Below are 22,227 nucleotides of genomic sequence, written 5' to 3'. Positions count from 1 at the left end.
AAAAAGGGTGCTCTGTAGAGAAGAGGGTAAGAAGCCACTAAAGACACACACAAGAGGATTCCATCGAGTGCCACTGGAGGCAACCTCACAATGATAGGACAAAGATGTCTGGGTATGAAGGATGCAGCTTGGAAGCAGAGCATTCATCTGCTATGGAGAAGGTCCCAGGTTCACGCTCTGGGATTAGATCTAAAAGGACTTCAGTCGGGAAAGAAATTAAGTGTAGAATCCCCAAGCTGTGTCCAGGAAAGATAGAGTAAGCAGTTTCTTCCCCAGCTGGCAGTAGGTGAGGAAGGATGGAACTTTGCAAATTTAAACAGTGGGAGATCAAAAGCAGAGGTACCAGCCAACCAGGACCCTGAGTGATTGACAAGCACTGGAAGGGAGGAGCCAGGAAGGTGCTGACCAAGCTGTATGAGAAGATGCCTATTTGATCATCCCATGAAAAGAGCTAAGTAGAGAGACAGGGCAATCGTATACATATATATTTTTAAAAGTAGATGAGAAATATATGCACATAACTTTAAAAGAAATGCAAATGACTTCTAAACACACAGTATGTCAATCTTAAACCGTGTATGGTGACACACACCTGCAATCCCAGCCCAGGAGGCAGGAGCAAGGAGATAATAAATTCAAGGCAAGCTTGGATTACCCAGTAACTGAAGATAACTTAATGACTTCATGAGATTGGAGAGAGAGGGAGAGTAAGGGAGAAAGAGAGAGAGGGAAACGGGGAATAGAAGTATCAGCAAAACATCCAAAAGATTGACATGTTGTGAAATACTGTGCAGAAATAGATCCTTGCATTCACCAATGGTGAGAAGCCAAATGGTAAACTTCCACAGAGGAGAACCAGCCCTTGAGACCTAATTCTCATTGGCATTTTTTTCTTTGGCCTCCAAATCCCACTGCAGATATCTACCCCAAATTTGTACATTACAAGGATAGGAAAGGTTATGTGTACTGTGTCAAGCATGAATTGGCACTGACTGGTGTCTCAGTTTGCTTCCTATTGCTGTACTGAAACACTGATCAAAAGCAACGTGGGGGAGGAAAGCATTTATTTGGTTTGTACGCCTGACCACAGTCCATCGTTAGAGAAGTCAGGGCAGGCACTCAAGCAGGAACCTGGAAGCAGGTGCTGAGCCAAGTCCATGGAGAAGTGCTGCTGCTTACTGGCTTCTCAGCCTGAATCTTTATACAACTCAGGACCACTTGTTCAGGGGTAGTGCCACCCACAGTGGGCCACACCATTCGTCAACCAAGAAAATGTCTCACAGACTACTTGCCTACAGGATCAACTTGATGGAAGCGTTTTTTTCAGTTGAGGTCCCCTCTTCCAAGATGACCTTAGTATCAAGTTGACAAAAAGCAAAACACCAAACCAACAAAATTAAAATAGTAAAAGAATAGAAACAATTAAGATTTTTATTATAAAGAACTGGCTGAATAAATAACATATGTGTATTCTCCGGAGTCCTTAAAATCTATGTTATATTTCTCAAGGTACAGTAACAGATAAGAAATCAAGACAGAGAAAGGTGGTTTTATCCAGCTGGTTCAAACACATTTACACTTACATATATAGTACATGCATATATATATATATATATAACATATATATACATATATATGTGTTATATGGCCACATATATGATTATAAATACTTAAAAACAGAATGCTACCTGTTGGAAGGGAAAACAGGGCAGAAGGGGCAAAACTAGTGTTGTGAATGCAATTTGGTTTTGAAATTTAACTTTCATCCACACCAACATTTTGCTGCTGTCTTTTGGTGTGTGTTTCTTTTTTCAGGCTACTCTGGAACTAATGATGATCTTCCTGCCTCAGTCTCCTACAGATTATAACCCAGCTTTAAAATTTAAAAGACAAAGTAATAGCATCCTGGTATCTTTCATGTTGAGAGCACTCATTTTTGAGGTCCATATGGAAGACATTTACAGATACACATAGTATTTGTTTAAAGTGATTTAGCTAAGGCAATAGACATATCTCTGAAAGAATAGCAGCAATGGGCTCATGATCCTGTTGGAGTGATGGGTGCACGGGGATTTATTATAGTATTCTATTTTATGTTTGAAGGTTTCCACAAATGAAAGCTTTTAAGGAGCTGTTGAGAGGATTCCGTGGGGGAGAGGCACTTGCATGGGAATCTTAGTTTGATTTCTAGAAACTACATGGTGAACTCCTATAGGTTGTCCGCTGACCTCCATACATGCCCCAACATGCTCACTCGCTGGCTCTATCCCTCTCTTTCAAAATGAGTGTAATTTATATATAAAAAAACCTAAGTCTATAAATACGTGAATGAATGAAAGAATGAATGAATGAAAACGCCATGCATCCCAATGAGCTAAAGCAGATGGGGAAGACTAATATCCTGAAGGATCACAGAGAAGCTAGACTGTTCGAGAATGCCCGTAGTCCTTTAGAGGACCCATCTCTAGTTATAGTCACTGGATGAAAAACTAATAAAGTAGAAAGGAGGACTTGATTGCTCCTTGGTACGGCGGAGAGGAAGGTTTATTGTGAATAGGAGGGAGAGCATTGCCAGAGCAGAGATGTCTGGGAGAGTCTGGAGTGGACATGACCTGCAGACTGAGCAGGGCCCTGTGAGGAGAGGGGAGAGTCGGGAGACAGAGAGGTCCATAGGGGCAAAAGGGGTAAAGGATGGGGGGTAAAAAGGGACGATGGAGTAAAAGGATCAGTGTAGCCAAAGTGGCTGGATTATATAGGGAGAGAAGCTGGGGGAAGGGCAGCCCAGTCCCTCAGCTGGAGAGTTCAGGGAAGGAGTGGGGTAAGCCAGTCAGGAAGGAAAACATTGTAACTGGGAGGGACTGAGGGTACTGGAAGAACCTGGCAGCCAGAGTCCACTTCGACATGTTAACAGATGCCTCAGTCAGTCATTTGTCCTGGGTTGAGACGCAACAGCCATCGAATATTCATTGCCTTCCACCTTTATACAGTGCAGAAGCAGGGAGGAGAGCAGGGCTGCCACATTTACAGCAAAGGAACCAATCCTCACGATGCCAAAACCACAAGCAGGAAAGGACCGGAGGCAGACCAGCCTAAGGCCTGGTTTGCCCTTTCCCTCACTCCACCCTGGCTGTTGGAAGGGAGGGGCAGATGGAGGGGAGTCAGGAGAGAAGGGTCTCAAAGGCCAGGGATATAGCCTAGTGGTACAGAGGTGACCTAACATGCTTAAAACCCTTAGGTTGAACCTCAGCCTCACACAGAGGGACAGAGGGGAGAGGGAAAGAGGAAGGGAGGGGAGGGGGAAGAGGTGACTCAGGGAGGCCAGGCTATCCTCTAACTCAGGAAGCCAAGGGTGACCTGAAATTCCTGATCATCCTGTGTCTACGTCTCAAGGGCTGGGATCCCATGGGTGTGCCTCCACACTGTGCTTCAGCACTGTTGAGTTTTAAAACAAAAAGCACTTAGCAAGGTCCTCCTCCCACAGGGTACATTTGTTCCAGAAGTTCAGTTTTACAGCTGTGAACACCCCCTCTTCATCCCTGTGATGTGCTGTGGCAGCAGCAGGAAACCAAACAGAATGGGGGGAAAACATGTATGATTGTGTGTGTGTGTGTGTGTGTGTGTGTGTGTGTGTGTGTGTGTGTGTAGAGGCACGGGCAGGTAGATCTCTGTGATTTCGAGACCAGCCTGGCCTACAAAGCGAGTTCCAGGACAGCCAGGACTGTTACACAGAGAAACCCTGTCTTTGCCTCCCAAGCACTGGGATTAAAGGCATGCGCAGTACAGTTTCTATGGCAAACTAGTGTGGTTACTGAAATTAAAGGTATGTGTCACCACTGCCTGATATGTAAGGCTGACCAGTGTGACTGTTTTCCTCTCTGAACTTCAGGCAAATTTTATTTATTAAAATACAAATGAAATATAACTACAGTGTGGTGTGAATGTGGTGTGTGGAGTGTGTGGGGGATGTGGGGGGGATGTGTGGGGTGTGTGGGGTGTTCGTGGGGTGTGGGCGGTGTGTGTATGAGGTGCTTGCATGAGTAGTGTGCGTGTGCGCAATCTGTGTGGTGTGTGCATGGTATATGTCTGTGATCATGTGTGAGTGTATGTACATGTGTGTGTGGTGTGTGTGGTGTGCATGTGTGTATGATCATATGTGAGTATGTGTGTATGGCACATGCATGGTGTGTGTGTGATCTGTGTAAGTGCACATAGGTGTCTATGAGCATAAGTGTGTGTGGTGTGCACATGTGTACATGATAGTGTGTGTGTGTATGTGTAAGTGCACATAGGTGTATATGAGCATAAGTGTGTGTGGTGTGCGCATGTGTATATGATTGTGTGTGTGTGTGTGTGTGTGTGTGTGTGTGTGTGTGGTGTATGTTCATGTGAAAGTCAGAAGACAGTCTTAGGCGCCCATCCTGAACCATATTTCAGGCAGGGTCTCTTGTTGCATATGTCACAAAAGAGTTGGTTCACAAACTTCTAGGGAAAATCTCTTGTCTTCACAAACCATCTCACCACAGTAGCACTGGGCTTGCAGACGTGTGTCACCCCACTTAGCTTTACAAGGGTTTGGGGGGTTGTAACTCGGGTCCTCATGCTTACCATGGCAGGCCACCTCTCCAGCCCAGGCAGTCATCTCCTGCTGAGGTTCCACGCTCTCTCCTGCAGAAAAGGGGAACTCCTCAGACAGGACTCAAAAGCAGAGTATCTCAAAATACCACAGATCCTTTTTGCTTGTAGAGTCTGTTTTCGTTCTGTTTTACCTTTTTAATGACAGAAGGAAGTGAACTCCATTTCATGACTCCATCAGAATACATATACAATTTACCTTTTTAATGACAGAAGGAAGTGAACTCCATTTCATGACTCCATCAGAATACATAAAAATGCAGGCACATGAGGCCTCCAGTGTTCACTAGCCAAGCTACTGGAATGTAACTTCTCCATCTAGATTTTTACCTCCCTCATCAACGTTAGGGAAGAGCTTGTCCCTTCCAGAAACATCTGGACTTTACTTCTTTGAACTGTTTTTTCCTCTGGCAATAGATCACTCTGAGAGGGGGCCCTTACTGTCTTTCTTCAGTAAACTGCTCAGGGCCCAAGAGTTCAGGAGAATGAAGACCTTTGGTCTGATCTCTCCTCCATGAAAAGACTAAAATTTGTTTGTGAGGCTCCCCATGTGCAGTTACATAAAAAGACAGAAGCCAGGCCAACACACCAGCTCTGGAAGCGATTGACAATTCCAATCTCCAATCATATGCCTATAGTGAGTGCGCTGTTTGTATATGATAAGTACAGCAAACAACACTGTTTTATTGCTTGAATTTGGTCCCCAAGTATTAACTTCTTACAGACAGATGTTTAAAGCATACTACTCCCACCCCCTTTCCTTTGGGGCAAAAGCTCAACTCTACGTAGTCCAGTAGTCTTAGCCAGACTGAAAGTCACTCTGTTACTTGGCTGGCCTCAAGCTCTTTATGACATTCTTAACCTCGGCCTGCTGAATGCTGAGATTATAGTTGTGAGTCACTCAGCCTGAACAAAATGCTAGAGCTTTGTACTGGGCTTTGGTTTATTTAAGTTGTTTCAACTTTACGGGACTAGGGACGGAATCCAGAATCTTGCTCAGTCTAGGCAAGTTGTCTACCACTGAGCTAACATCTTCTGCTTGTGATAATATTGTTAATATCCCATTCGCTTCAAAAAAGATACTAGTAGCTCTAGGTTTTCTGGGTATCTGAAAGACCTGGAAGAAGACATCTCACGAGAAGAAGAAGGGGGAGATGTGGTTCTAAAAGCTACGATTATTAACATTCACTTTCATCTGGTGGTCGCTCACTTGGCACATTTAGTAGCACATTTGAGTTGTGCCCATGTATTTAACCCTCATCACACCTCAGGAGGTAGAATTATCTCCATCTCACAGGTAAGAAAGCTGAGACACAGCCAATAAACAGCTGTGTGTACATTTTTGCTGTTTTCAAGAATCAAGGAAGGACTCGCTATATAGCCCTGGCTGCCTTGGCTCTTCATGTGTAGAGCGAGCTAGCCTCAAACTGGTGTTGATTCTCTGGCTCCACTTCCCAAGTGCTGAGACCATAGGCACATGCCACCACATCAAGCTATGCTCACACTTTACTGAAGGCAGAGGCTAAAGGCAGTTTCAGAATCTCAGATAAATCAAGTAAAATTCTATAACGTCTAACTTTTTGTGGTTACAATGGAAGGCACCTAGGAAGAAACTTTCACAGGGGAAGTTCCCTTTTGGAAATCTCTAGATCCTCATCTTGCCTCTCTACCCTCATTCGTCTGAATCTCTGCCCTTTTCACCGCTTTCTAGAACAGTCCATTCTCTGTGCAGGGACCGTTCTTACCCATGGCCATCCCTCTTCTTGTACCAGGTGAAATGTCACTGTGAATCAAACTCAAAGCTTGAGTTACTCCTCTTAAAATAACATCCAGACTTCTCAGAGAGGTTAGTATTCCAGTTGTCTGACTTCTTTGGTGCCATTGACACTTAGCAACAATTGAAGACCCTTTCTTCCCACCCTGGTCTGTCTGTAACTGTTAGGTCATACTTGAGATTAACATCGTCAGAGTTCAGTGACTCTACAGTGACCTGTTTTGATGGGGAGAAACATCTAGAAAAGCTGTGTGATGTCTGTCTTTCTCAATGAGGCAGCTATTACTCTGGGCTGCTACTATTATTTGGCTCACTGCTTCTTCCCTACAAATCAGGTTCCCTCGGGCACACCATTTTTCTCCCCTTAACTCCATGAGGTGGCAAATGGAGCTGAGAAAGGCTGAGGCTTTAAGCTCATCCTAGTGTAAATGAAGTTTATTCAGATTGCTGTTTTGATATAGGGTATCATGAATACAGGCTTGCCTTAAATTCCCAACTATGTAGCCAAGAATGACCTCGAACTTTTGATCCTCCTGTCCACCTCCAAAGTGTGAGGATTAAGGCATGGACCACCATGCCAAGTTTATGGGGTACTGGATATCAAACCCAGGAGGATGCCAGGTAAGTGCTCTGTCAATTAAACCATATATCAATTAAGCCGATTAAGCCCAGGACTTCTTTAAGGAAAAAAAGAAGAGAAAAGAAAAGAATACTCCTTCCTCAGTCTAAGCAATCAATAAAAAGCTGTGGTGGAGGTACTCCTTAGTCATACTCTAATCCAGACACCCAAGGTTTTCATTGGGAGTTGCCTAAGGGCCTGGTTGTTATTAAACAATGTATAACTACTTTCTTTGAGCCAAATACCAGGCCTTGGCCTTTGCCCAGATAAGTGGTAAGAAACCTCATGTTAATGTTTTATTGGGGTAAACATTGCTTGTGGTTGTTCCCCCAGAAGGGTAAATCACTCACTATAAACAAGCCAAAGATATTTCTTTTGAATGAAAGCGACTGAAACTGTTCGCGGGACCCAGAACAACAAACTTTCTGATGTACATTTTTTTACACACACACACTCCCCGGTTTCAATCTAATAATTCAGAACAGTGATTAGAGCTGGCATCATTACCTGAATTCAGTAGACCAGGAAATGGAGCTGCTTAGAGTCAAGCGACTGGGCAAGGTCATTCAGCCGGGTAATCAAAGAGCAAAGCTTGCTTTCTGGCGTCCTTGGGCCAAATCTTGCCAAAGCATTGAGTTTGCTCCTTTATGTTGTAAAGTATTTTACAGTTGTCCCCTTACTGTATGATTCAGAGGCATCTTTTAAACCCTATTTTATCTCCATAAACACTCTATGTGTAAGGACTTTTATTTTCCCCACCCGAAAGATAAGGAAAATTTGCAGTTATTGGCCCATGTACCCCTATACAAGTGTGCCAATGCTTCAGTGTGTTTGGTACGGTGTTACTCAAAGATTACAAATCCCAGAACAATCTCTGAAACAAACGGCCTCAGAGTGGAAAGGGCAAAGGGTGGTAAGATAAGCTACAAGTCAACAGTCATGTTATTATCCTTGACACTGAGAATAATTACTGAACCTGATCAACTCATTTTCAGTGAGGCACCAAAACAATTCATTAGAGGAAAAAATAATAAACTCAGTGAATGGTGCTGGGACAACTGGACATCTTCAATCTATAGAATGGAGTCCCCTTCTACAGAAATTCAAAAGTCATAGCATGGGCTTAGAAACTTAGAACTCTAGAGGCAGAGGCAGGAGGATGGCAAGTTTGAGACCAAACTAGACTACATAGCAAGATTTTATCAAGAACGAGGAGAAGGGGGAAGGAGGAGGAAGGAGGGGGAAAGAGGAAGGAAGGAAGTGAAAGAGGAGGAGGAGGAAGAAGACAGAAGGAGGAAGGAATTGAAAGGAGGGGGAGGAAGGAGAAAGGGGAAGAGTTGGAGGAAAAGGAGAAGAAGAAGAAATAATGAAGTCATTGAAATGGACCATCTGAATGTGAGAACCAGATCTATGAAACTCTTGGAGGAAAATGTAGGACTCAGATAATGCCATAAAGAACAGATTTTCAGACGTGTCATCAAGAACATAAATAACTGGGACTTTGATATAGTTTAGTTGGGAGGGTGTTTGCCTAGTATGCACAAGGTCCTGAGTTTGATTCCTAACGCTACATGAACCAAGCATGGTGGCACATAATATAATCCCAGCAATCACAGCTCTCAGAAGGTAGAGTCCAGAGGATGATACATTCAAAGCCATCCTTGGGAATTGGAACTAGCTTAGGCTAAAGACCTATGAGAGTTAGTTCTATCCTTCCATCATGCGGTCTTAGAGATGAAATCTAACTTAGAAACAGGCACCTTTACCTGCTAAGCCATCTTTCTAGCCCTGTTTTATTTTTTATTTTTTTAAAGTAAGAATCATGCATAGCAAGATCTCAAAACCTACTTATGTGCAGATATGTTTGCTTATATCTGTATGGACAAGGATAAAGGGTGGGAAAATCCAGTGACCTTTTATCAAAATTGCTAAAGAGGGGAGAAAGCATTAACTTTTGTGAGTTTTGGATTATCTCTGTCTCTCTCTCTGTCTCTCTCTCTGTCTCTCTCTCTGTCTGTCTCTCTCTCTGTCTCTCTCTCTGTCTCTCTCTCTGTCTCTCTCTGTCTCTCTCTCTGTCTCTCTCTCTCTCTGTCTCTCTCTCTCTGTCTCTCTCTCCAGGATTTCTCTAGATAGCTTTGGAGCCTATCCTGGAACTCACTCTGTAGACCAGGCTGGCCTCGAACTCACAGAGATCCACCTGCCTCTGCCTCCCAAGTGCTGGGATTAAAGGCGTGAGCCACCGCCACCTGACTTGGATCATTCCCACTTTGAAAGTGACTGTACTGGTCCTTTCATTTTTCATTCTCCTTTCCCACAATTCTTTGTACCTCACCTCAGGAAACCGCAGTGCTCCCTGTTCTAGCACTTCGAACAAACACAGTTATTACTTTTGTGCCCAGCTGCTCTTGCGCATTAGCCAGGTTGTTGCCTATCTTAGCAATGCATTCATTTCTCTTGCTGAGTCAGATTTCACTTAAATGATGCAAGCCAGTCTGTTCATCCAAACCCTGCTGATGCACATTTTGGGTTGATTTTGGGTTTCTGCTACTGTGAATAAAGTTGCTAAGAATATTTTTCCATTATAATTTTTATATAGCTTTTCATTCTAGGTAAATACCTAAGAGTTGAATTTATGGATTAAGAGAAGACACATGAGCATGCTGTATTTACTATTGAGATAATGAACAGACTCTTCTATAGAGACAAAAAAGGAGGGCTGAAGTGTAGTTCAGTTTGGAGGGCTCACCGAGCACACAAAAAGCCCTACGTTCCACTGACAACAATGCAGAAACCGAGTGTTACAGTACCTGCCTGTCATCATAGCACTTGAGTGACAGAGGGAGGAATATTTTAAAAATTCAAGGTTCTCAGCCACCTAGAGAGGAGAGTTGTAGCCACTGCCTTGAAAAAAATTTTTGATGGGAAGAAATCTCTATTAAGGATGTTGATTGCTATAACATGTAATAAAATATTCTATTTTTTTTTCTCCCAGTAGGTATTTGGGTCTCTAAGATCTTCACTTTCCCAGACAGGTCCATGACCCAATGGCCTCTGGTGTGGATCATGGGAAAGGGACATTCTTAATGGTATGCCTGCCTGAGGGAAATTAAGCTTCATCAAGAGACTCAAGTAAGGTCAGAAGCCCCACCAGCAGACTGGAAAAGCAGTTTCAGCACACAGAGGGCTTGGCAAGCTAGACCGTACACAGGACACTTGTATTCTATAATCACAGGGTGTCACTGCAATACATACTTAGCATTTAAATAGAACAAGGGAATAGGTTCTGGGGCCAGTGAAGTCAACACATGAAGCAGCAGCCTCACCTCTGGGAGGGTGTGTGCATGCAGTGTGAGCCAAGCTTCGGTGGCTTACCCGTCTAAAGTGCTGGGAAAATCCAGCTGGTACCGTGAAGATACATCCTCAGTAAGTACTGAGAACATGAAGACACAGTCTCAAGAAGCGCTGCCTGGAGATAAATACGATGTGGGTGTAAACGAAAATGGACACCACAGATAACAGAGAAAGAGGATGTAGATGACAGCCCTTTGTGGTATCTGTTGTTCTGGTGACCCACACTCTCATTCTGTTGAACTTGTCCTGAGAACTGGCCTTGAGCCCTAACCCAGAGCAAAACCCCAGAAGCATCTGTCCTTCCAGATTTGGGGAGGAAAACCTAAAGGGTTAAATTTGGACTCTACACGTCATGGGAAATAACTTAAGAATTATGTGCTGTTAGTAATATGATCTAATTTACAATCAATCCAAGAAAGGTTATGGATACCCAGACTGAGGGGTGCTTGCAAATACATCCGAAATCTAGGGAGATGAACCGTGGCTAATATCTTCATCAGAGAGGAAAAGCCAGAGGCCTCTCTCTACCCTCATCTAGTAGCACGAGAGGAAACCAGGTTTTCCAAGGAGTCTGAAATATGCGGAGAGAGGCCTTCTGTAAAGGGATGGAGGGTCTACAGTGGCTCAAGAAGTAGTGATGGAGATGTTAAAAGAAACAGATGAGGTTGGGATACAGTTCAATTGGTAGAATGCTGAACTAGTGTGCATGAAGCCCTGGGTTTGAACCCCAGCACTGCTCAACAGGTCAGGTTTATGCTCACCTACACTCCCAGCACTTGGGAGACAGATGTAGGGGATCGCAAGTTCAAAGTCATCTTTGGCTGCATACTCATACCCTAGCACTCATGAGCCTTGAGACAGAAGTATTTGGGTCTTGGGACCAGTTAGGACTACATAGAAAGAAAAAAAGAAGAAAGAAGGATCCCAGAAATATGAAAAATAACAAGTCCTTAATCTGACGTGCAAAACCCTCCATGTTGTGATATGAGCAAGATGGCTCCATGGACAAGTGTGTGCTTGCCACTCATGTCTGACAACCTGAGTTCAACCCTTGAAACCCATGTAAATGTTGAAGGAGAGAACCCACACCACAGGGCTATCCTCTGACTTCTACATGTGTACCATTGCATGTATATACACCCCCCCACACACACAAACTTCATACATGTAAAAGTAAATAAAAATGCCCTTTTAAAAAGTCTCCAGGACTGGAGATATGGATTAGCAGTTAAGAACATGTACTGCTCTTCTAAGGTTCAGTCTCTGGCACCCATGTCAGCTTACAACTGTCTTTAACTCCAGCTCATCTGGCCCCTGTGTGATGTAGGAGGGTCATCTGTCTATGTGTTACTTTCATTGGTTAATAAAGAAACTGCCATGACTTTTGATAGGACAGCAGCTTAGATAGGTGGAGTAGACAGAACAGGATGCTGGGAGAAAGAAGCAGAGTCAGGCAGAGGCAGAGAGCTGCCCGCCATGAAGCTGCCAGGTCAGACATGCTGAATCTTTCCTGGTAAGCCACGACCCCGTGGTGACATACAGATTATTAGAGATGGGTTAAATCAATATGTGAGAGTTATCCAATAAGAGGCTACAGACAATAAACCAGGCAGTGTTTAAAAGAATACAGTTTCCGTGTAATTATTTCGGGTGTAAACTAGCCGGGGAGCCGGGTGGTGGGACACAGCCCGCCGCTCCTTTTGCAACACCTGTGAGCATTGCACTAATACTCACAATTTAACAAACCAAAGAAGCTGGCTGGTGGTGGCACACTTGGGAGGCAGAGGCAAGCAGATCTCTGTGAGTTCTAGGCCAGCCTGGTCTAGAGAGCTAGTTCCAGGACAGACTCCAAAGCTACAGAGAAACCTTGTCTTGAAAAACCAAAAAGTGGAAAGGAAGGAAAGAAGGAAGGAAGGAAGGAAGGAAGGAAGGAAGGAAGGAAGGAAGGAAGGAAGGAAGGAAGGTAGATGTTTAAAAATATTCCTTGTTGGGACTCCTTCAGTCGGTCAGCATAACAGCACAATTGGGAAGTACGGCCAAAACCTTAACAAGGGGCAGTTCCCAGTAAGGTGGGCAAGGTGAGACAAATCAACATTTAGAAAAACAGACATGGTTACCATCAGGGTGAAGACATTGTCCTCCAGAACCCGAAGACTCAAGCAAAGGAGCCTTAGGGGTTGCTAGAACCATGAAGGAGTGCTACCTGTCGGTAGAATGTCCCCCACGGCAATTATGGTGCCGAACCACTCTCTCCCCACCCTGTCTTTTGCTCTCCCTCTCCCCCAAATGGCAGGATCTTCGGGGAGTCCAAAGCCATGATACTGTGGGCCTCGAAGCCCACACAAGTCAGACTGAAGCAGAGCAGGGGATGAGTTGAGCAAGCAAAGAACCATCAAGTCCCCGAGCTCACCTCTGACCTTCCTCCTCTCTCCTAGTCGCCAGGACCTCCTCTCAGGTCCCAGAACAAACTAATCTCCACCATGGGAGGAGGCCTTGCCACAGACTGCTCTCTCCACCTGGACAATTCTTCCATTCTCTCACCTTCAGATCGTCTTTCCACTCCTGCCTTAAAGGTCACCCTGCCCAGAGAGGCCTTTCCTGGGCCCCACGCCTACCCCATCTAGATGAAATACCACCCTGCGTTCTCTCGCACCATCCTGTTCCCTCCTCCACGGCGGCATTCCCCAGGGCTTGTGATGACAAATTGGCCCTGGCGTTGTTGGTTTAGCGTCTGAATTCTCCCCAAGACGGCAAGCTCCATGAGAACAGGAAGCGGGTCTGGTTTTCACTGTACATTTTTTTCCCACGGAGATAAGAGCCCGGATGGATATTTGTTGCAAGAGTTAACGAAATTCACCCAACACGCTCTCCCACGTCAACTGAGCTGTCTAGATATAAACAATTTAGCAGTAATAGACCTTGTCTTTATTGGGGCCTCAAACCACGCCAGGTGCTATGGTAGAATTTTTTTTTGAGATTTTAAGGTTTTGTGCGTGTGTGTGTGTGTGTGTGTGTGTGTGTGTGTGCGCGCGCGCGCGTGCGCGCGCGCATGCCCACGAGCACATGTGGGAGTATAAATAACTATGAAGGCCAAAAGAGGGCATCAAATCCCCTGAAACTGAATTATGCTCTAGACAGTTACGAGCTACCTGATTTGGGTGCTGGGAACCCACCTTGGATGACCTCAGGACTATCGGTCACCTTCTCATCCCGTATGGTGGACGTTTAATGTAGGTCAGTCCATTCACTTCTCACAGCAACCCCGATGAGTCCGAGACTCGACTTGACAATGAGGGTGCTAAGACCTAAGTTACAGTTAGTTAAGGTCACACAGCTCTGTCGTAGAGACCAGGTGTGACCGATGCCACAGCCGCTCCTTCTGTCCTTGGCGTGCAACCCCGACTCACCTATCTCCCTTCAGTTTTTTTGCTTCCGCACCTGTCTTCCATATTGGGCGATGTGGGGGCACACCAGAACTCTAGAGTTAGCTAACAAATTAAGCTGAAGACATTTGAGATTCACCAGTACAGAAAGAAGCCTTCTGGAAATCCCCTTATCTGACCTCAAGACAGAAAATTCTGAGAAAGACTGCCATAAATTCCCTTTTTGGGAAGGCGTCTGCCCCAAGGACAGAAACCAAGAATAAACTGGCCATGCAGTCCCTCCCTGGCCAGAGTTTGATGACAACACTATGACCAGTCACAGTTGTGTAGAGAAGGATCCTCACAAACCTTTCTACCATAGCAGGGTAAAACCCACTTCCCCTGCCTATGGGTACCTTTTCTCCCTGCTCTCTTTCCCTACTGAGTTAGGTATAGGAGCCCAGATTTCTAACTCCTCCCACCCCCGAGTTCCTCATTGCCGAGCACTTCCGTGTGAATGCACCTCACACACAGGAGCTCTTGCTTGCCAATCTGCCCTGGCCCAGTCTCGTTCACAGGTCCCTGGGTGGAAGGACAACAGAGTACAGAGTAAGGGTCCATGCCTGTACACTAAGTTTTTCAGGTGGCAGCTATTCCTTAGTTCCACCGTGTATTACAGATGGCCCCATAAATGACAAAGGTTGACTATCCCAGAAAGAAAACACACCTAGCCGATTGTTCTTCCCCCAAGTCTTGGGTCACATTCATTGTTTTCTAAAGACAAGCCATCCATCAACTAGTGTTCGTCGCATCAGATGCTGCCCTATAGCACTGTAGCATAATTCTCGAGACCTAAGAGAGTTCAGGAGCTAGCGAAGACTCAGTGGGATTTCTCATAGTACTTGGTCTTTCCCCAAATCCACCCCTTTTGGTGGGGGCCGGCAGAGGTTTTGACATAGGGTTTTTCTGTGTAGCCCTGGCTGTCCTGGAACTCCCTGTGGAGATCAGCCTGGCCTTGAACTCAGAGACTCACCTGCCTCTGCCTCTTGGGTGCTGAGATTAAAGGCTTGTGCCACCAACTGCCTGGCCTCAGAAATCCCTTCTTTAAAAATGAGTTAGCCAAGGATAGAGAGTTGGCTTGGTGGTCAAAGGACCTGGGTTCGATGCCCAGCACCCACATGGCAGCTCACAACTGTCTGTAAGTCTATCCCAGGGTATCAAACACCTTCTTCTATCTTCGCAGACACCTGGCATGAACAAGTTGCACATATATACGTTCAGACAAAAAAAAGTTCATTCACATAAAAATGTGCCTCAGGGCACAAGCTGATGGCATCCTTTTCAGAGGTCTACAGTAGGGGCAGCTTGTGCCCTGAGGCTCTCCCGGTTCAGAAAGCAAAGGAGCAACAGCCAGGAGGCACCCAGGCAGGCCCTACACCATTGCTTCTGTAGACTCGGACCTGCCCATCTCCAGGAAGGCCTGCCTTCTCCCTGCAGCACACACGCCAGGCTCTCTGAGGAGGCCCCTCCGAGCCTCTGAGCACACTGAGCAGGATCGAGTTTCATCCAGGAAGGGCCCAGCTACTGGCAGAACAGACAGCAACAAAGTCTGGATAGTCCGCTGACCTGCGGCAGCTTTTCACCGCTTCTTTCCTGAAGGCTCTTTCCTGTTATTCCTCCTGCCTTTCTTTTCACTTCCGCCTTCCCTACCCTGGCTGTCTGTGGAATTCAGATAGCCAGTAAGAATGAAACTAGTCGGACCTAGGGCCGAGCATTCCCAGGTCTGGCAAAAATAATTTTGGGCTTCGTTTGGCCTGAAAATACACTCCCGAACTTCAGCCTCAGTGGGTGTTCTTGCCTGCATCAGAGAGCATGTCGTTTGCTAGTGGTGTGGCTCTACTAGAGCTGCCCACTCCCTAAATTCCGTTGTGAGAAGGGGACCATGTGATCCAACCCCAACCAATCAGTTCCCCCCAGAAATGAGTAGTCCTGATGACTGCGTGTGCCAAATTAGGCTGATGAGAAAATCACTCCTAATGTTAGCCTCCTGGACCAGACAGACTTACCTCTTCCCCCAGTGATGCTTAACTGAAAACAAATGGCTACTATCTCTGTAAAGGGCCTAGGCCTTCGTCCTCTTGACGATGAGATGCCTACCTGCAAGCAGGTAAAATGAAAATCAGAGTGGGAATCCTGGCAATACTTACGAAGTTTGCACAGCAAGTGTCTGAGTTTCCAAGGCTATAATTTCCTGGTTTTGTCACGCCTTCGTTTGTTTCTTCGTGTTACTTTCTTACCTTGTGTGCACTAGGCGAAAGCTCTACCCCTGTGGTATAGTTTAAGGCCTTTTTATTCTGCCTAAGGAGATTGCAAATGATTAGGTCACTAGCAAACTGGCATCGATGGAAGAAACTGAATCAGAAATCCAAGAGGTAGACCAGAAGACTGGCATTTTGAAAGATGTCCATGACTTACTGATGGGTGGCTGAAAAATGCCTTCACAATAGAGCTCTAATTAATTCTCCCTACTCATAAGAGAACACTGAGACTGAGAGGTAAAATAATTTTGATCATATGGCTAGTGAGTGTCAAAATAAAGATTAAAATTTTAAATCCAGCCCGCCTGGCCCCAAGTTCTGAAATTCTCAGCCAACAACTCTGTTTTGTTTTGTTTTGTTTTGTTTTGTTTTATTTTATTTTATTTTATTTTATTTTATTTTGAAACAGGGTCTCTCTACATAGCCCTTGCCAGCCTGGAGCTTGCTATGCAGTCAAGGCTGGCCTCAAACTCGCAGAGGTCCATCTACTTCTACCTCCTGAGTGCTGGGACTAAAGGTGTGTACTACAACACCCGACTGTTTAGTTTGCCACTCATATCCCACACTCATATCCCACACGCATTAACCACATCCTTCCTAGTTGATTGTATAACCTGTTCATGACAGTCTATGTAAACGGTGCCCAAGGGGTTGCGCAATCTATAATCTACCTGGCTTTTTGTGGCAGCCCACATAATACATCTAGAAATGAAGTATTCTCCCTCCTAAAGAGGAAGAACAGTCAGGTGTCATCAAAATCAAGACGCAGGATCCAACTACAGAAAGCTAAGCTACATGGTTTTACTTCCTGGGTCAGTCTGCGTACAGCAGACAAGAAGCTAAGAGGGAATTAGAGGTGTCGAGACGCATGGGTGTGGGGAGGAAGGGAGAAGGGAGTGGAAAGCAAGAACAGGTGGCTAGAGTTTCAAACCCCAAGGCAGTTCTGCCACCTGCGAAGGGAGAGGAGGAAAAAAATAGTGGGCACAAGAGGAGTCATTGCAGCAAAGCTCTGGTTGTCCAGGAGTGGAGGAAGTGGGTGGAACATTGGGCAGAAACAGCCCAGTTCTGGCCCACCTTGAGCCCGGGAACAAATGGTCCTAGAAGAGAGGTCATTGGAGGGTATCTGCCAACCACACGCCTTGCAACTGGTCTTTTGTTTCTTTGTTGTCTTGCTTGCTTTGTTCACTACTTGTTTTCATCATTTTGAATTACCATACCATCCACTTCTTTTTCTTTCCTGGGTGTTTTGTCTGCATGTATATCTGTATGCCTAGTACTCACGGAAGCCAGAAGATGACTTTAGATGCCCTGGAACTGAAGTTCCAGAGGGTTGTAAGTTACCCTGTGGGTGCTTAGAATCAAGCCCTGGTCTTCTGAAAGATCAGTCAGTACTCTTAGCTGCTGAACTGCCTCTATTTTATTTGTTTGTTTGTTTGTTTGTTTATTGAGACAGCACGTCATTCTGTAGCTTGGGGTGTCTTGGAACGAAGTATGTAGCCATGTGAGCCCAGAACTCCTGCTTGTCCTCCTGATTGAATCCCCGGACGATAGGATTATATGCCCTAGCCAATTGGTCCTCTTGGAAGTCTGGATGGTGCTGAATCAGTCAAGCACAGGAGAGCCTAGTAACCCGGGACCCTGTAGGTTTGAGTTATATACATACCCCTCTTCTCATAATGCACTTGACCGCCTGTCACCCGTATGTACTATGAACACAAGCCCCTCTGTGAACAATGCACCTCGAAACCTTAGAACCCCCACCTACAGTGAATTACCCATATCCTCCTCCCTCTGAACAAGGGAGAATGTTTCTCCTTACCTAACAACAACCAAACACAGACAGTTTCTGTCCAACTATATTCACCACGTATTCAGCATAACAACTGGAAATGTCAGTCCAGCCTGAAGTGGATTTGGGTGCATGAGCAACAAGACAAAATAAGATCCTTCAAATGACCTTTGAGGGATAGTCCCCTACTTACCATCTTGTGCCTATGCATAGTTGGGCAAGGATATGTGCAGTATAAAAATGATCTTAAGGCCTAATCTATCAATCAAACACACAATCACTCCCAACACTTGCTTTAGCAACCAAATCCCTTTTTTTAAACCCCATAAAAGAGACCTTGAAAGCCTTCATTCACATAGCTCAGCTCTTGCAGTGGATTCTGATTTCTTTCTTTCTTTCTTTCTTTCTTTCTTTCTTTCTTTCTTTCTTTCTTTTTTTGTATTCTGATCTATTGCTTTGCTTTAAATAAAGCTTTCTTGCTACTTTGGAAACCAGTGTGAGCCCTTATTTCAATGATTTGAATAAGAAGCCAAGAACCTAGAAACCCTTATTCCTCCACTGTGATCTTTGGTAAAATTGTTGTCCCATGACTGTCATACAGAGCTCTCTGAAGGAACCGCTTGAGAGCCAACCACCTGAGCTAAGCAGTTGGTGTCCATTCGCCTGTGACTGCTCCTCGCACGTAACAAACAGAGCTGAGTGTGTTGCCTTTCAGGACACATGATGGCTTAGCCTTACTTTAAAGGCATCGGCTCACTTAGTGAACAATGTTTTCCTGAGGGGGGATTGGTGGGGCGTGTCCCCATTTATTTTTCTACCGTGGCCGTAGTTAGCTGGCTATAAAGAAGTTACTATGGCAACTGCCCTCAAACTTGCAAGATTAAAAAGGTAAAAAATGGAACACCCTGCCGATATGCAAATGCTTAGTCTCAGGAGACCACCTTTCAAACAAACTCTTTCTGAGCCCTTTTGGGGGCTCCCCTCCCTCTGAACAGCGGACAGAAAGATTTTAGTGCTGCATTCTGTCTGGCCCCAGTGGACTCTAAACACGCCACAGGTGACAACTCAGATTAATTCTAGATATACTCACACTTGGCGTTGGATGGAGAATATGAGACACTCACATTGTGTTTGGTGGTTGAATGGCGAGCCTGGCCGTGCACTGCTGTGAAGAGCCCAGGGCATAGAAGCTGCTAGTTTTGTGCCCTGCCCATTCTGCAGGTGTTCCCCCCTCCCCAACACCGCCCCCCCCCCCACTGGCTTATTTGGAAGTTAACTTGCTGAGCTCTTATTTATGCAAAACAGTTTCTCTCATCTGCCCTGGCCGCATTCCATTCTTTGAACTTTGGGCTGGACAACACTTACAACGGGAAAGTAAACATTGCTTTTGAAAGCTCCATTTCTGATCGCCTCTGTACCTGTCCATCCGCCTCCCTTCCCAACCTAACGCTCCAACTTATTTAGTGTGATCTCCAGGGTCCAGTCTTAAGGATTATGTGAGCCAGCTGTATCTTGATTTCTGCTCTCTATACTTCTTGGTTTAGTTTGCTCTTTTTCAGGGCCTTACTGGAGCCCTTTCAAAGCTGCTTCCAATGACCAAGTAAATGCAGACTGAACAGCGGTCTGGGCTGACAGATCTGGAATCAGAGGGCCTGGGACCATTGCTACTGACAGCCACCATTTCCCCTTTCATTGTGAATATTAAGGGTTTGTGGGGGGGGCACATGCTCCCTCCCCCAATATTTCTTCTCTTGATCTTCTTACAGCCAATTCCTTTGTATCGGTCCAGTTTAGCTTACATCCCATCTCCTCAAAGAGCCCTAAATATTCTCCAATGTTATTTTTCTCTCGCATCATTGTCTGTAACATTGTTCTTTATTTCAACAAGCATTTGTTCTCTCTAATTAAATGGTTTTTGATTGTTATGTCCCTCCTCCATGGACCTTTAAGCTTCCAGGGAACTGGAGACCCAGCTGCAGTCTTCACTTGTGCCATCCTGAAGATGCTCAGCAAGTAGTGGCAGAGTTTTTAAAGTAAAAAATAAGAATCATAATTTTACCTAATATTTAAATATTTTTATAAATATTTAATTAATTTTTAAAATGATAATTTAAAAAAAACAAGGTTTTTTTTTTCCATACACAAAAGCAAAGAGTCTTTATTTGTTCAAGCTCGGGCTTGGACTCGAACATAGCTCAGATGTGTTTACTTACTCAGAGAATCTTGTAGCATATTTAACCATTGCTCTTTTGCTAAGCTGTTGGATTTTTTTTTCCTTGGGGAAAAAAAAGGTCTTACTGTGTAACTCTGGCTGACCTAGTACTTCCTATGTTAACCAGACTGTCCTCAAACTCATCCAGATGCCTCTGCCACTGCCTCCCAAGTGCAGTGTGCCAACAGGGCGGCCAAAACCTATAAAATCTAAGGAGTCGCTGGACGGTGGTGATGTGCTCCTTTAATCCCAGCCTCCGGGCGGCAGAGGCAGGCGGCTCTCTGTGAATTCAAGGAGCTGCCTAAAATGAAACTTAAGGTTATTTCAAGCTTTATCAGCTGCTTTGACTGACGTAAATAAGTGGAAATGTGATCAGTGACAATTACTTTAGCAGATCTCAGAGAGCAGTGTGTATGTGTGCTTTTAGAAATTAAAACTATTAAGTTCTTGGGTGTATCACATAAAATACATATAGGTATGCTGTGTATATTTTGGTGCTGGCTTTCTGGTTTCCCAACGATAGTGAGCTTGTAACAATGTATCCAACGAAGGTATCAAGTAACTGTTTACATATAAAATCACTGTATCATAGAACTAGAATGAGAAAGGATTTAGAAAAATATTCTTAACTAATCAGAGCTGGAAGCTCCAGGTTTAGTGATATATAGATATCTAGATGTTTGGAAGTAAGTGCAGAGACACGTGCGTAAAGAAAGAACACGCACGCCAATCACACTCGGATAATCAAGCTTAGCATTCACGTTGTGCAGATGAAGAAGGTGAGCGTGAGTAAGTCATGCAACTGTCACTGGGATGGCGATCACCTGGAGGTTCTGTCCGAGGTCCCCAAACCGTGGCAACCTTAGTCCGCCGGCGCTTCAGGAGAGCAGGACGCGGACTACAATTCCCGGCGTGCGGCGCGCGGCGCGGGCGGAAAGCCGGCCACTTCCGCCCCACGCAGCGCCGGTGCGGCCGCGTCTCGACGTGTCACCGGAGGCGCCGTGGCTGTGGCCGGGAGAAGGAGCTCCAGCGAGGAAGAGTTCGCGGCGGTGGGTGGCGGCAGCGACCCGGGCCTGGACCAGCCCCGGCGCGGAGGCGTCCCGGGGTCCGTGGGGTACGGCGGCAGGCGGCAGCGGGCCGGGCCGCGCGGGGCGCGATGCTGAACATGTGGAAAGTGCGGGAGCTGGTGGACAAAGCGTGAGTATCGGGGGGCAGTTGCGGCCGGGGCCGCGGCGGGGGCGGGGAGCGTGCGCACGGTGGTCCGGCGCGCGGGGGCGCGCGGCACGCCCCCCCGCCCCGCGGCCCGGTGATGGCGGCGGCCGCTGCGGGCCTGGGCCTCGGTCCCTGAGCCTCCGGTGGTGCAGAACCCCCTTCCCCCGTTCGCATCCCTGCTCCCCGGGACGTCCTCACCGCGCCCCTACCCCTCGCCTGGCAGGCGGATGCTTTGATCGTACCCAGCCTAGCTGGAATTTGGCCTCCTGGACACCAGGCCGGGCTTGGGGGCGAGGGGACACAGTGCACCCGCCCACCGCCCCCCTTGGGGTATAATCCAGAGACACCTTAGGCCTGGCCGGGTATGTCCTTTAGCTTGTTGGAGTCCTTTTAATTTCTAGTGAACCTGCAGTGCAGTGGGTGGGAGGTGTAACAAGTGGTCATTGTGGCCAGGCTGGAGTTGCTGGAGACTCGCCCTTCTGGTTTCTCACCCCGAGTGAAAGCAGATGACCAGACAACTTTTCATGATCGTTTCCCTCTAACGTTCCCACCCACTACTCGTAGTTTTGAGTGGGTCGCTTGTTCCATTCGTTTTCATTAAGACATCATTCCAATAAGAATTTCTCTAAAGGAAGAGAAAAAAACAACAACCAAGTTTGTGTATCCTGTTGACCTGCTTTTAACGCCTTTCAGACCGAAATAACTCCAGTGACCTTAGTATACTGAGGAACCCTTAACCCTTAGGTTGAGCTTATCGAATTTAACAGGTCTTCTAGGTCACCAGGAAATAAAAGTTTAAACATTTAACCAGCCCTCTTCCTTTTGGGTTTTTGCGATTATGCAATAAGTGTGGTAAGAAAACAGTTGGTTTGAGCCACCCTCCTAACCGAAAACCAGGAAGTGAAGAAGCTCTTCTTGACTCCAGAAAGCAACATATTTTGCAGCGACTTGGATAATG

General features: G+C 45.8%; 1 protein-coding gene and 1 long non-coding RNA gene across 3 annotated transcripts in view; one reads left to right on the top strand and one right to left on the bottom strand.

Annotated features, from left to right (window-relative positions):
- Nucleotides 1-19,066, bottom strand: part of LOC146892887 (uncharacterized) — a 29,423-nt gene extending 10,357 nt beyond the window's left edge. Inside the window, exons 1-2 of the long non-coding RNA XR_015003555.2 lie at nt 18,970-19,066; nt 4,606-4,665 (exon numbers count right to left, since the gene is read on the bottom strand). This is a non-coding gene — a long non-coding RNA (uncharacterized LOC146892887). The remainder of the gene's footprint in view (nt 1-4,605; nt 4,666-18,969) is intronic.
- A 1,978-nt stretch (nt 19,067-21,044) lies between these two features.
- Clint1 (clathrin interactor 1) overlaps nt 21,045-22,227 on the top strand; it is a 55,820-nt gene continuing 54,637 nt past the window's right edge. The window contains exon 1 of one of the 2 annotated variants that reach the window (XM_085694871.2): nt 21,045-21,254. In XM_085694871.2, coding sequence (XP_085550997.2) covers nt 21,214-21,254 — 41 coding nt within the window. In that variant the 5' untranslated portion in view covers nt 21,045-21,213. The remainder of the gene's footprint in view (nt 21,255-22,227) is intronic. The other variant, XM_085694872.2, reaches the window with a different exon arrangement.

Source organism: Myodes glareolus, chromosome 9 (genome assembly GCF_982192425.1).
Source record: "Myodes glareolus chromosome 9, mMyoGla1.1, whole genome shotgun sequence".
Classification (NCBI taxonomy): domain Eukaryota; kingdom Metazoa; phylum Chordata; class Mammalia; order Rodentia; family Cricetidae; genus Myodes; species Myodes glareolus.
The sequence above is the reverse complement of the archived record's forward strand: the minus strand, read 5'-3'. Positions and strand labels throughout refer to the sequence as shown.